The sequence below is a fragment of the Sinohyriopsis cumingii genome, chromosome 4, assembly GCF_028554795.1.
Source record: "Sinohyriopsis cumingii isolate HCF-2022 chromosome 4, ASM2855479v2, whole genome shotgun sequence".
In the NCBI taxonomy this organism is placed as follows: Eukaryota; Metazoa; Mollusca; class Bivalvia; order Unionida; family Unionidae; genus Sinohyriopsis; species Sinohyriopsis cumingii.
In genome coordinates, this window is record NC_142964.1 from 30,904,475 (window position 1) to 30,920,619 (window position 16,145).

Consider the following 16,145-nt stretch of genomic DNA (forward strand, 5'->3'; position numbering starts at 1 on the left):
TCACTGATGTTTGCAAATAAATATAAACCCGTTGGAACAGATCAACGATGAATTTGCACACAGAATAAAAAATATCACAGGCCAGGAATCCAAGATAGCAATAACTGTCAACAAACCAACACTATCATCCGCAATCGAAATAACCTCTCCGGATTACGCAATTGATATCTATTCTTCATCGATCAAGACAGTGTTAGGTTGGCCTGCTGTTGCATCGCCGTCTCTGCCGCGTCCACCTGAACCTGTACTAGGCGATTTCACGACGGATAATGCTTCATATCCAGGAGGAGAAAAAAAATGATTTCCTAAAACACTATGTACTTTTGTTTGGTCAGCTTGGAGTATATAACATAATAAGAAAAGATATAATTATTACTTTTGCCCCTCCAACAAAGAAATAATTTGGAAATATCATGGTGGAGAACTTCATGAGTGGGAGGTCACAAATTTCTTCGAAAAGATTGTTAGAGAATCATACAAAAACGCATCAAAAAGGTTACGCCGGTATTTTACAGAATACCTTACTGATAAATCAGATAAAAAGATATTATTGGGCAGACTGAGGCGTTAAATTAAATTATGGCCGATCTAGAGTATATAAATCAAGTGTGTGCAAGCAGTAATTAACTCAGAAGATAAGCAACAATTTCTTGACAAATATAAAATAACGGAAGCGGATCTTCCGAATTTTTTTTCCCGGTTATAAGCCAGCTAAGCTAAGAAAATCTGTCAACGATATCATCGATGAGTTCTTTCCTAAAATACTAGCCGAACACAGAAAAACACTACCCCGGGAAACTATTCTCCGACACAACAATGACCTCGACGGGACAGGCCGCCATGTATCTCCGGAAATCGTAAATATAACCTCAGTGATCGCGGTCAACCTCGTCTGTGATGTAATTGATAGAAGCTATCAGACAAACACAGAAATATCCACACGGGCACAGCAGGGATACATCTTGTATACTTTTACACAACAAATCCCACCTGGGTCTCTTATTGTGCAAGAACTAGTCAATCCCGCCTATTAGCGATGTCATAATCCACTGTTATCAAGAATACATTTCAGATCAACTGACCAATCCAGGAATTTGATTGACCTTCGTGGGAAAACGCTAAATATGACTTTGTATGTTCAATCGTAAAAATTTACGATTTTCAAGGGAACAGCACATACTTTAAAAATGTCACTGACTAAGTCTTTGTGCAACTGTCGCTCAGATTCATAATCTGACCGATTTTGTAAATTTGATAAGTAGTTGGGTTGTCAAAATCGTGTACATCGTCGGATTTGTTAATTCTGACAAGGTAACAGTTAGGCAAAATCGTGTAAATCGTCGGATTTGTTAATTTTGATAAGTAGTTGTGTAGTCAGAATCTTGTAAATGTAACATATAATATTTTACCGAAATCTGTCAGTGTAATCAGAATTACAAAAATATTATCAGAAATGTATTTTTTTTGTGCTGATTTTCAGACTGATTTTGTTAATTCTGATAGGTAATAAGGTAGTCAAAATAGTGTAAATCGACTAATTTGTTAATCCTGACAGGTAATAAGGTAGACAAAATCTTGTAAATCGACTGATTTGTTAATTCTGAAGGGTAAAAGGTAGTCAAAATCGTGCAAGACTGCAGTCAGTTTTGCACGATTTTGACTACCTTTTACCCTACACAATAATTTTATTTTTTTCTGAAAATTTGTAAGTAACAGCACATAAAAAAATAATTATCCGTCCTTGTATTAACGAGGTGGACTGACAAATAGACTAATTTTCACGTCCTTGATTTTAGCAAGGAGTCTAACTTTCATTTTCTTTACTTGAAATAATCTTTCTCAGTTGCCTCACACGAGTATTAATTGTCTTCTTTGCTTCATATCACGAGATAATTCTGGTCTAATTTTTCAGATTGCACGAGAGAGAGAGAGAGAGAGAGAGAGAGAGAGAGAGAGAGAGAGAGAGAGATAGACAAATTCGTTTACTTCACTTTCTTTCATTGTAGCAAGCGATTTACACATTGCTGTCTAAATCTTCTTTACGAATCGAAACTCAGATGGTAAGGTATCTCCTCCCTCTTCTTTTTTTCCTTGCAGTGTCTCAAAATCAGAATTTTTTTTCAGGATTTAGGTCATCAGATATATTTATGCTCTAATTTTGTAATAGCAGAAATAACATCATTGATATTTTCATAATTCATTATACAGTAGATATATATTTAAAAGAAAAATACTCCTATGTGAACTCCTAGGGTGCCAATATAACATTCCAGCATGTCCAGAAGGTTTTTTTACACCGAAGACAACACAATACCATATGAGCCTCTAGGGTGTTCATATAACATCCCACCGGCTCAGGGGCATACAAAACACAACCCCCTATGTGAGGCTCTAACCTGTCAAACAACAGTCTAGCAGACTCAACAGGGCGTGTTTTCGAGGACGTCACAACATATGGTTTTTACACCATTTTCATCTGTAAACTCCTAGGGTGACACCGCATCTTAGCTTGTTTACAATGATACAGTAAACCTTAATTAAGGACGGCACAGCACATAAATCTTAATTAACTTAATTCTAAGGAAGACGGCACAATATCCCATGTAAACTCCCATGGTGCCACAACATCTTAGCGAGTTTACAAGAATACAGTAAACCTTGATTAAGGGACGGCACAACACATGTATTTACACTATTTATAGTAAGGACGGCACGGTACATATATTTACACTATGTATAGTAAAGACGGCACAATACATGTATTTACACTATTTGCATTAAGGACGGTACAGACAGACACGGGGTTATTTTCTGTGCTCAACAGATTGTGCACACCCTCCCCCAAAATCAACTCTTGGTAGTGCAAAAGGCGCCCGCCACGTGTTGACATGGCGGGAAGATGTGTTTATCTGTTGAGTTTCGAAAACCCCAATAAAGAAAACGTGTCCTATAGTATATCAGCTGGACTGATACTTGGAAATTCATGGACAGGCGTGACTTATATTCTTAATTTTTCCTTAATTATAATCGCAGAAACAAAAAATATGAACCAGAAAATCAGACGCATTGATTACAATATATATATATATATATATATATATATATATATATATATATATATATACATATATATATATATATATATACATATATATATATATATATATATATATATATATATATATATATATATATATATATATATATATATATATATATATATATATATATATATATATATATATATATATATATATATATATATATGTCTGTGAAAAAAGATATTATTTGTCCCAATAATCAGCTACACCTGCCGGTGCTGACAGTCATTGATAAAAATCTACGGGAAGTAATCGAAGATATTTTACTTCCGTGTTAACCGTTACCACAAAAAATATTCTGAAAGGACAGAGAGGAAAGAATGACAATTTACCTTTTGAGTCTATGAAAAACTGTAATGTGTACACAATTAAGAAAACACTCGGCTTCACACAAGGTATAGGTTATTAAAGGTAGCATTGTGATGCGCAGTACAGAACAAAGATAGTGAAACTAGAATGCGGTTTAATCAGTACAAGATAACTTTGTCAACCGCGTTACATATCCTCGGTAGAGTTATTTCCGTTCATTGCCTGGATTTCTAACAATAATGGAAATTGATTTTTTGTTTATATTTTTTTGAAAGGACAGATTTGGTTATATTTTCTGCGACTTTTCGTACTGAAGTCATGCAGATGTCAAAATACTTGGCAGCTGCGTTCATTGGTTGAACAGTTCTCTCTTCACCCGTTTCAATATTGAAAGATTTAACTGCCTTAGGCTTTCTGTTTCCCTCCTTCCTTCCACGTGTAATATTCTCGCTCTGTGTAATGGCCTGTACATTTTGAAGAGAATTATCGAGCTTGTCGCTGTTGATATGATCGATCACAAGACCATCTTTGATCTCCCCATTGTAATACCTCTTTTTTCCAGCGGTGAATATAGGATAACCAAACATTACCTACACCGACAGACTTTTTTCGCTGACATTGTCTTACTAAACCATCATGAGATGCTTCATAATTTTTAATGATGGGATGTCTGACAAATTCTTTTTGCTCCAATAATATATGATCAGATTTGTCTAAATTATAACTTATCTTCAAATCTAGCTATATAGTCATCAGGGGATCTTATAACCTTATCAGTGACAGGTTTGTTATTTTTGTTATCGTAATATTATTTTAATTCTCTAATCTTTTACCACCACAACACGCACACAGCTGTGTTTTTCCTCTAACTCGACCACCACACTGTAAACAAGGCTGTGGACCAAGACTCGCCCGTCGCACCCTTTGCAAATGTTGACCGCAGAATTCCTTCACGTAGGATTTATTACAAGGAGTTGAAGACCCCACCATTAACCACCTACACTGATTTCTTATTTGAGCCTTCGTATATATAATATTTTTTATTTAAATACTTGCCTGAAATATAATATGGAAGAGTTTGAGAGATTATCTACAATCCTGCCTTGGAAAACTTCCAGATTCGATCTTGACAGAAGAACTCCTGATTTGCGGAGGCGAACTCGTACTGATCCGACAATTAATCTGATTAATATTATCAGGGATGCTAAAAAAGAATTTAGTGATGATGGGGCATCTCACGTTGGTCAACATTCAAAATTATACGCGACGCTGACGAAGTCATTGATGCTATAATGAACGATACGCAAGCGGAAATGATAATCGATTAATTCAGCGATCAGAAATATTTTTTTCAGAATAAAGTTTATTATGCTAGCAGAAACAGATTCCGCTGAATGGATTATCCGTGAGAAACGTGGCCCTGTTGTCGCTAATGGAAAACCCACTGTATTAAGTAAAAATTCCAAGCCAGGATTACTGACTGGTATTGACAAACCATAATACGAACGAGCGTATCCGGTAACAGCGATTATTTATGGAATTTATCAGCTAAATCATAAACCAAGCATTAATGACCTTGCAGCAATGAGATTTTCATCCTCGACAGAGTCAAAGCTGAATTGTGTAGCCGAACGAGTAATCAAACATTTTACAAACGCGATGCGTGGAAACGGGTTAACTAATTTAAGACGTGAAAAAATAAACAAATTGGCTAAATCTGTAGAGGATACCGGAGCTACAATTAACTATGTTGCCGAATTATCAAGTAAATTAAAATTTCCAATAGTAGTAAAAATGTTAACCGAAGAAATTTTATATGAATCAAAGAATAAAAGAAAGGGGACACCAATTGAAATTATTGATCATAACGCTCACGCGTGGACCAGCGCCGTCACAATATTTCCACGAGATCGAACTGTAAGATTTTGCCCAGACTCTGGAAGAAACATGTTTGATTTTATTCACGAAATAAGTAAAAGCGATCCTGTGTCAGTATGGTTATTTAAAAGTTCAGATGATGAAAACTATAATCAATTTGTACGACCTATTTGTGAAATAAAGAATCTCTTCCCGAAACGATGAGACATCTTGCGCAGGAATTTTCGACAGAGAATACTAAGCAGTTGCTAGGTAATTGTTTTACAGCTCAGTCAGTTGCAGCTCACTTTGCCAGAGAGGAAAATTGGTGGAAGCCAACACGATTTGAATTTCTCGAAGACGAACAACTAAGCTACTGTGAATACGGACACAGTGGATTATGGAATACCAAGTATGACCACAACAACGTTACCTCGGTTGATATGGTCGCGTGTTATCCGGAAGTTTTCCTGGATTGGTGTAGTGCTCTGGATATTTTGCTCAGTTTGGACACCCCACAAAGGAGATGACGCTAGTATCGATAAATGGACCACTACCTGATTTTGAAATAGGTAACGGTCTTCATCCAATCTGTTATGTTTGGTTTGGTAGACACTTTTCAGAAAAAGGCTGGGTACCAATAGTTTTATTACGATATATGATTGATTGTAAAATACTGATATCGCTGATTGTAAGTGAGGTAATTATAACATATCGGAAGCAGACCTGATGATGATAGCGCCGCAAAAGATCTCGGTAGAAGAATAATTGGCAAGTTTATTCAATGTGGAGCATATGATCATAAATGACATCTGCACGATTAATTATAGATGATGCTGAATATGATTTTATAATCGCTGATGCAACAGCGAGAAATATATTTGTAAGTCGAGAAAACGCTTACTTATCTGACGGAATACGGTTCGGTACTATTGTTGGTTATATGAATGGCGAATCGCCTCAGTATACTCATTTAAGATCTTTAATGCTTGAGTATGTGTCTATAAATTTATTATCAATGATAAATTGATTCCCTGACACAGCAGTCAGAGTTGCAACGGATTCATTTTAATCGATAAAAAATATACATCATTGGTAACTCGTTTTACAAACACTGATGCATGATGGGGTTCGTGGAGAATAAAACAAGAAATGTTATGTAATTATACTGATTCCGCAGATGTTACGATTAAAGATATATATCGCAGCAATCAGATATCAGAATTATCGTCTGCGGCATCCGTGTATGCTCCAGTATCCAGACACAAGACTGTTTATCTAAATGGACCGGAAGATCTGGTAAGACGAATCAAGAGATCGAATTATTTCGACAGAATTGCGAGGACATGATTGTGCTAACACCTACACACAGATTCGCGAGAGAAATAAAACAACGAGGAGTGCAATCATGCACTTATCACAGATTTTTCAGATACAAGGGTGACACATGGACTCCTGACCGAATGGGAGAGAAATATATTCCAAAAATTATTATTCGGGATGAAGTGTGCACAGTATCTAAAGATATATTAAAAATGTTTCTCGATTGGTTGTTATTGAAAAATTAAGCTGTGATAATGTGCGGTGATCACTGTCAACCACCACCGTTTCCTGACCATCTCCACATGATTAGCTAAAGAATTTTGTAGCTTATTACTCGGAGATAACAGATGATCACAGATCTCTTGATACAGAATTAAGAGAATTATAAAAAAATTAATCAGACTACAACCTAATCAAATTCGTGTGAAATAATGCGTAAAATAATTTCAGAAACTTCAGTGAATGACTTTCTGCTAACTTGGAGCCCAAATGATTTGACAGTGGCAACAAGAAAGATCGTTCGTGATGCACTTCAACGACAATTATTAACGTTAAAAAAAGAAACGTTTCCGGAATTACCAGTGCCGCTGTGTTATCGACCAGCAGATACGCGACGGCAAAATACTGACGTTGATATACCAGGACAGACCGAGAAACAAAATCTTGGATTAAACGATATTGTTTTAGTTGATGTCGATATTGCTGAAGATGCGATAAAAATAAACAAATCTCCGTGGACGTTAGGATGCGCAATGACAATGTACCCATCTCAGGGGTTAACTATTTCTGATACTCGAGTCTGGATTGTCAACGATCGTGTCGAGTGGTCAAACCTAGTTTATCTCGCAGTGTCTCGAGTCAGAAGAATATCTCAGCTGCGAAGAATTGTCATGGAAGCTACAGAAATTATTGATGATGTCACTGACAGCAATATTGGAAGAAAAAATTATCCGGTTATAAACAAAGTGACAATAAAAGCAATCGGGAATTAGATATTGATGTTGAAATTGTCAACGCACTGAATCAGCAGCAGAATAATCACTGTGCGAGCTGTAATTGTGTAATGTTGTGGCAGTACTCGAGTAATAATCCAAGACAATTTACTGTGGATAGAAAAGATAGTAGTCGCGGTCATACACGTGAAAATACGATGCTGACTTGTCTCGAGTGTAATCGACGTAACGGCGCTAGTTAAGTGATCGCGGTGGTAATTGCGTGTCTTCGGGAATCATTTGTAACTGTTCACGTGTAAATCCACGTTGATGAGCAGTTGAATCTAATCTGTAGATTGCAGGTCTACCCGTAGATCTTACCACACTGAAGATTTTGTGTGTTGTAATACTCTATATAGGATCAGTTGCTCTTTTTTATCACCGTCAAGTTCACCAGGTTCATATAAATATCTTACAGTCACATTACCTAATACTGGCTGCGCTGAAAGATCACGTCCTTATACGGGTATATGTTTTTTTTTTATTGCATTAATTGGCTTCATTTTGGTTGTTCGAGTAATTTCATTATTTAACGCAGCTATCTCACTTGGTAATCTTGCAACCCATTCGCAAGATCTTTTGCCTTGAATTATTTCTTCGAGTATTGATATCCAAATAACCTCTCAATAAGCGTTCGATTAAATCGTTCAACAATTGCCTGATGACTGTGAATTTCAGTATGTCCTTGTCGTATTGTAACGTGTTGTTGCTTCATCAGCGATGATACTACGCCCTGAAATTCTTTGCCAAGATCAACCTGCAACAGCTGTGGCCATCGTAGACTACCTCGTTGATACATTCGTTTAAGCGCAGAAGCTACTTCAGCATCTGGCCGTGTTGATAACGGTTCTGCTTCTTTATATCTACTTGCAACATCAACAACAGTTAGCGCGTATTTGTATGTTACTCGACGTCTAGTATCATGTGGTAGAAATAAAATATCAGCCTGATAAACTTCATTAGGGACGCTAACATCAAAATGAGCGTACTGTATTGTTTTAGGTGGTGGTAGGTATATTTGCCATAGTTCCTCTCTGGCTAACCAGTTTTCAGCAGTGAAACGTCCGACCCCTGCTGTTTCGGCGAGTTTACTAATCGCTGCTCTACCCCTCCAGTATCCTCTTGGGGAATAATAAATTGACTCCATTATTTCAATAATCGGTTGATTAATTACCGTTTCCCAATACAAGGTTACCTTTCTTTGCAGATCTCACTAACCAATTAGCAAATGATAATTTGAAAGATTTGTTTTTTATGGAATTTAGCGCGTAAATTAATTTCACATCTGCTATGTGTCTGTCTTGCAGATCTTTACTTTTATCAGCTACATCATGAGCGTGGCACTCTTTATCAATAACATTTATTGGATATTCACCTGGTTTTGGTTGGTCTTGGTTATTAAGTCTGATATCAAGTCGAGTTCCAGGGCCACAGTAATTGTATCATGGAAGATGTTTTTCTCCTGGGTACTTAGCCCACTGAGTTCCTGGTAGTTTGGCTAACTTAGCGGCAATACCACCTCCTCGCTTTTTTTACTGTTCGGCCCCGTGATAAATTAAAATTTCTTTGTACCACATTGTTCACATTTGCAGTAAGTGCTTGTCTGTTGTTTTTTGTTGTAACAGTTGTTAACGCATCTGTAGGGGTACGCGCCCTGCATTTCACACAATATAAATCCATATTATTTATTATATTTCTACAACATGGAGATCACTGATTTTCCCGCTACAAGAAAACACGAACCTGTCAAGCATCATGCTGCGTTACCAAATTCTGTTCGAATGATTATTATAGGTCCATCTGGGTCTAGTAAAACACAGCTGTTACTTAATTTAATCATGAATTTGATGACCTTTGATAAATTGTACTTAGTTGCTCCGTCTGCAGATAACCAGCGATGTTACGAAGTATTAAAAGACTTTAATGAAAACGCAAGAGCGTTAAATGAGCGCGGTGATGCTGTTATTGAATTTATTACTGATATCGATGAAGTGCCATCTGTAGATGATATTGATGGGTTTATTAATAATTTAGTTGTATACGATGATGTGATGCTGGATAAACAGGCAAACCCTGCTCGGATATTTTTCTCAAGGAAGACATAAAAACACAGATGTGATTTATGTTACTCAACGTTATACACAAATACCAACAGTGATCAGGGATAACTGTAATATTCTTGCTGTGTTTAACGGAGTTGATACACATACGCTGAGAAATATTCATCAGACTTGTGCAGCGGAGATATAGATTATAATCTTTTAAAAAAGTTATTTAGTCAGGCTCAGTTATCCCCGCATGGTTCTATAACGATAAACTTGCATGACCCACGGTCACGATATGGAAATGGTCTTGATAAAAATTTTAATTAATAGCAGCAACGAGGGTGAAGCCTCATACTTGGCACTCAGTTTGCAATCATTTTTTTGCGATTTACAGGAAGGCTTTTCTTGCGAGTAAAGAGTGAGTCAATTAGAGGTTGTTCGCCGTCTCTGCTGGAATTATTTGTTATAATTTTATTAACTATAGCAGCAGAGAGGTCGAAGCCTCATACTTGGCACTCGAATTGGTAAATCCTTCGCTTCAATCATTGCGAACCTTGTTTGCGATTTCCAGGAAGGCTTATTTTTGCGAATAACGAGTGAGTCAATTAGAGGTTGTTCGCCCTCTCTGCTGCTTGTATTTCAAAATATGCTGTTTGCATAAATAGTAAACATTCGTAAAAATATTTTATTATAATAATATGTTCTGAGATGCTTGGCTGGTACTTTTTCTGGCTTTCAAATTGCTCTGTATAATTGATATATTGTTAGGAATATGATCCACAGATTCGTATACCGCAATTATATTAGGGACAAGTTATTAAATGTTCCTGGACGGGGACCTGAAATTTCTTAAATTCCCGTATATCAATATCCGGAAAAATATGTTGCTCTGATTTATAGCAAGATAATATCATATTATATCAATTACATTATCGGAAAAAAGTTAGTTATCTTCAAATAAAAGAAAACATATCTCAGCACAGGAGAAAATCACACTCACTCATCACCCCCACTCCCCGACAGTTAAATGATCAGCACCCTATAGTTGATGAAGTAGCAATGTATATATTAACTGCTGTATAAGTTGTAATGTAAAACTTAAACAAAAGTGGGGTGATTAAGCTGACACTGTGTTGGTAACAGAGACTTAGTAGACAAAAATATCAAGTGTTGACACTGAAGCCTACAATTTTACTACCTATACTATTTATATGATATGCATGGAAACTTTGAGTGGGATGTCAACACATGGCTAATATATTCATTCGCGAGGGCCAGTAAACTTAACAGAGACTTACTCAACAAGCAAGAAAATATTTTCGGGAATTCAGAAATTACGTAATATTCAAACAGAAAACAACCATTCTTCTGAAAATCCTAGGATGATTTGCAGTCTTACAAAGGAATACGCGTAGTTGACATATTAATATACACTATTAAATAATTTTGAAAATAACAATTTTTTAAATCAGAATTTGTTCAAAGTTGGATTTTGCCCGAATGTTGTTGAAAGCATCCCATTTGGCCACCATGTTGGCATAAGTAACCATGTCACACGTGGGATTAAACGATTATGAATTTAATTATATTTGTAATATTTATTTGCGACAAAAACATCTGTTTTGTAAAACGCATCATGATATATTTTTGAACTATTTTGTCAGAAAAATAAAAACATGCTCCTTATATTATTAAATTCTTAACAGGATTACTCGGGAATTACTGTAGATTCTTTACTGACAGAAACTACCAAAGTACCGGTAGAATAAATTAGTACCGAGTTATGCACCATCAGAATGAAATACCGCGGTAAACTAGTATATCAGTAACACCGCAGTAAACTAGTAAATCAGTAATACCGCACACCTCTAGTTTTTTTTTGTAGAGCAGAAATGAAAAACTAAAATTATAATCTTAAAAACAAATGATATAATATATAAATAATGTTGCAAATAGACATTCTTCCTTTCAAGCGATTCTTTCGCCAACCTTTAACTTTATGTTTTTGTTTTTTTTAAACTTGAAAGTCTCAATAATAATTTTAAGCAAATACAATTTTATTTTACTTTACCTGAGATTTGTATATAATATCAAGAAAGATATTCAGTTCCCCGAAATTAAATATGAGTGATAGGAACATAATAAAAGATCCCACAGATGTTTGTGAAAAATAAGGTGCATTCATATTTCTGCAAATAAATTGAAAACAAAGAATTGTTTCAAGTGCGTCATAAAATGGCATGTAACTGCAACAAATGCATAATAATTAAGCTTCTTAAATATGTTCTTTTTTATGGAAGACCAAAATTATCATGTCATGAATTAGCATCGTTCTCGACCAATCTCCTTGTCAAAGAGCAGTTGTTTTGTTTGGAGAGTATGGAGAAAGTGCATTATGTTCATTACATAATTTCTGTATTTCTCTCATTTATATAAAATTAATAACCGAAATTAGACGACTGGGATTTATTTGTTTGTTGTGTCACCTAATACACATACTGTCAGAAATACGACAGTGTGTCAAGATTATTAAGCACAAAATATTTCATGATTTGTACTTACTTTATAACACCATAAAACAAACGTTTCCACAACTCCAGATTTGTGATACTGCTAAATCTTATCTTCAATTGGAATTATATAATTTGCCCTGATGAATAAGCAGCTATCTACTTACCATAAGTCCAAGTCCAAAGCGGCACCAGAAGGCAAACTCCCTTGAACCTGGGAATGCATTTGCGATATCTGGAAACTGTTCCACTGTTGGTATGAACGCTGCTGCTAAGAGAACAGCCCGATTACCATCGACAGGCCTAGAAGAAGATGAAAGGAAATCGCATTTATAATTTCCAGTGTAAATTACAAAAGATTACAAATTTACACCATTTCTGTCTGTCAGGAAATTGTTGAAGAGCAAGACTAAAAATAAAGAATGAACTAAATCTTTGTTTTAAAAAGAGCATGTAATATTGATAAGCTTTGCAATTATTGCTTGATTAGTTTCATCCTCAGACTGGTGATTCAACGGTCCCGGGATCGATTCCCGCCTAACCTAGCCTAGGTAGGCTGTATCGTCGTATCCATATGAAAGGGCCCTTATCTCTATGGATTGATATAGCCAATAATGTATCAACAGTTAGGAAACCAACCAACCAAACATCCCACCAATATTTCATGTATCTCAATCGTATCCGAGAAGATAACATGAATAGTTTTGTGTCACAGAAGAATAACGCATGAAATATTCGTCATGTGACCTCATGTTAGTATGTTATTTAACTGATCAATATTTACGTCTAGAAATTCCTTACACAAGATGAAAAATATTTAAATAGCAATCAAAGGACTTATTGAGGAATTTAAACTAACTTGTATCACCAACATAATGCACAGTATATTATTCTGAGATATTAAGGTTATCTTTCAAATAATAATAATAATGATGATAATAATAATAATAATAATAATAATAATAATAATAATAATAATAATAATAATTACACGTTATTCCAGTCAATCTCAGCTTTACAATGTCCAGCAACCTCGACAAATCCATCAATAGCTATGTTGGGTACAGCCACACCGTCCCTGTCCCACCAGTGGATAACACTATGAACACCTGCAATATTTTTTCTGTGGTTTAAATTGCTAATATAGATAGGTTAATTAATAACACTATTACTTGCTTTTGTTTTGTATGTACGCTTGTCCTAGGGATGAAATGGTATTATTAATATTTTCAGTTCAAAATGCGTACCATGATGTTCAGTAATAATTCAGTCTGCATACCAGATGCTGAAAATATGACAAATAATACAACACATTTCTGAAGAAGGAAAAAAAAATTGGAACTTTTTAAAGGCTTTGTCGTCGTCATCATCGTCGTTGTAAGTCATTATCATCATCATCATCATCATCATGACCACGCAAGTCAGAGGAAATGTCATGAAATTCGACGACAGATCGAGTGAAAAATAAAACATACGCTTGCGATTTTCATTTTATTTGAGCAATTTAATTCGTATTTCACTAATAAGTCCTCTTTACCTTTTCTAGTTATTGAGATCATGTACATGTTTACAACCACGGAAGTAGACATTTATATAAAAAGATTCAACACTTACGTTCTTCACTCTACGGTTCATATCAGTATGTGTAATTAGTCTTCCGATCGTGCATCACTTTTTCAATTATTATTATTATTATTATTATTATTATTATTATTATTATTATTATCATTATTATTATTATTATTATTATTATTATTATTATTATTATTATTATTATTATTGCTTTGTGTTTTTTGTTGTTGCTGATAATGTCTGAATTGTTGGGAGTAGCTTTTCTGTTGCTATATTTGTTGTAATCTTTCTAAGGCATTTTAGGCTTTGTTTTTCTTGTTCTTACCGTCATCATTGCTCTTTTGCAAATGTTATCAAGCAAATCATTAATGAATTCGCCAGGAATTGATAAGTATATACAATGTGAAGTAATTAAAATCTTTTTAAAAATCTACAGCATTTCAGGGTTTTAGATTTTTATATTCACTTATGATAAAAACTAGAAATAGGTAATAAAAACAAATATGCATATGTGTAACAAACTATAGTTTAGAAGGTATGATTTCCATATCCCGAAAATCCGCAATCATATTGAAAACAATATAATAAAAAGCATACAACAGGAGCTTATTTGAGTGATATTTACTATTTAATAAATGTTATGACATGCACCTCTTCGTTTACAGCACAGTAACTCCTAAGTGAGAATGCATTATGCTTTTCAAATCTTTCCACTCAGCAAAAGTGTCATCTGTGTACATAAAATCGCCATACAACACTGATGTAAAATACTCATCGCATCCGTTGATCGTGAATATAATACAACAAACAACTCTGAAATGCTGTATATCGGGATATATTCTCCAGTCACTTTCTAGACGTGACATGAATGTGGGTAGAGTTCTTTAAGATAAATTTAATCTTTTTTCAATTGTATATATGTGTGGAGCAGATGTCACGCGCGATTGCAAGCATAGACCTCTCTCTCTCTCTCTCTCTCTCTGCACTTGTATTACTTGTTGATTGGGTAGCAATAACTTTCTGCTTTTCAGTAGTAGGACGTAGAGTTCTATTTTTCCTTGTCAAAATCTTTCATGCAGTTTTTTTGACGTGTATTATGATGAAACACTGTATGAAATAAATAAGTATATGTAATATTCATGATACTATTTCATTTCTATATGAACTGCCAATACTGCAAGGAACTGTCACCATTAATAAAACCTCAGGTTTAGGAAGACAATGTAGGCTTAGTGTAGAACCAATAGGATTGTCAAAATCAGTGCTTTTATCAAGAAAATAATAAATAAATGATGTTCTAAAGAAAATACCTTCTAATGTTCCAACATACATAGCCCAGTGTTCGTAATCCTGATAAAAATATCGAACCACATCACCAAGTTCCAGGTCATACAACACCATGACGTTATGATAAATTGTGTCCATGTCCAATATGTGCCTGTTTGTCAAGGTGCCTGAAAATATTATTGTATTACAGTGAAATCTGTTTACGAAGGAGAATAAGTCAACATTCGTGTTTGATATGAGTAATTATATGTGGCGACTGGGGGCAATGTGGGTTTATATAGAGAAAATGGCGGAAACATTTATGGGACATAAGGGGAATTTAACATGGGTGTCTCTATAAACCCTTGTCCCTGTAAACCCCTCTATCTCTTCTAAAACATATTTGATTTTCAACATGAAATCAATATCCACCTTCAATTTACCCACTTTACAATTCTCAAACGCCACCAATCCTCTCATCTTCTTTGCATCCTCCTCTAGTACGTCTTTGACCAGCTCCATAGCTGCTTTTAAAACTGTCACTTAGCTTTTCACGAAGTCTAGGGTGACTGGATTTATCTACCACATATTCCGCACCACCGTGTAGTACCAAGCATCTTTTAAATCATTCACTGAGCTCAGTCCTATACGTGTTGACAAGTCAATAAAGGCAGCCAGACTGACTTACTAACTGACTTTAAGATTTAAGTCGCTTTCGCCCAGACGGGCATGTGCTACTGGTTAATGTCGACACTGTGGACTCCTTAATTTATCGTATGGGGTAGGCATTAGAACCACACATCCCACGCATTAATGCATACACAGTATGCTATTCAGTTATGTCCGACTTCGGGGCAAGGAAGCACCACGGGACGTAAGATGAGTGGGAATCGGATCACACAGTTACTCATCTCAGTGCAGTCTATATCGTTCTGAGACGCTATATATGGATTGATACCCCACTAGAGTCGCCACCCCGGTTCCTGGGGAAATGGAACCTCACCCCAGTGTGCTTTTTCTGCGACTCAGTGATCATGTCCAGCCGAGAAAAGGGGGGGGGGGGGGCCGGTGCCGCTAAGTCGTCACCGTCCGTTTCTTTACTCAGATATTTTTAGTATGCCGTCTTAGGCAGACTGGCTAACCCTTCGCTTTATATGCCTGAAGCACCGA

General features: G+C 35.6%; 1 protein-coding gene across 5 annotated transcripts in view; it reads right to left on the reverse strand.

Moving 5' to 3' along the window:
- Positions 1-16,145, reverse strand: part of LOC149800879 (uncharacterized) — a 242,737-nt gene that overhangs the window by 145,860 nt on the left and 80,732 nt on the right. For 4 of the 5 annotated variants that reach the window (XM_089954901.1, XM_089954902.1, XM_089954900.1 and 1 more), the window contains 3 exons: positions 15,020-15,163; positions 13,129-13,246; positions 12,305-12,440 (listed from right to left, as the gene is read on the reverse strand). In XM_089954901.1, coding sequence (XP_089811027.1) covers positions 12,305-12,440; positions 13,129-13,246; positions 15,020-15,163 — 398 coding nt within the window. The remainder of the gene's footprint in view (positions 1-12,304; positions 12,441-13,128; positions 13,247-15,019; positions 15,164-16,145) is intronic. The other variant, XM_089954904.1, reaches the window with a different exon arrangement.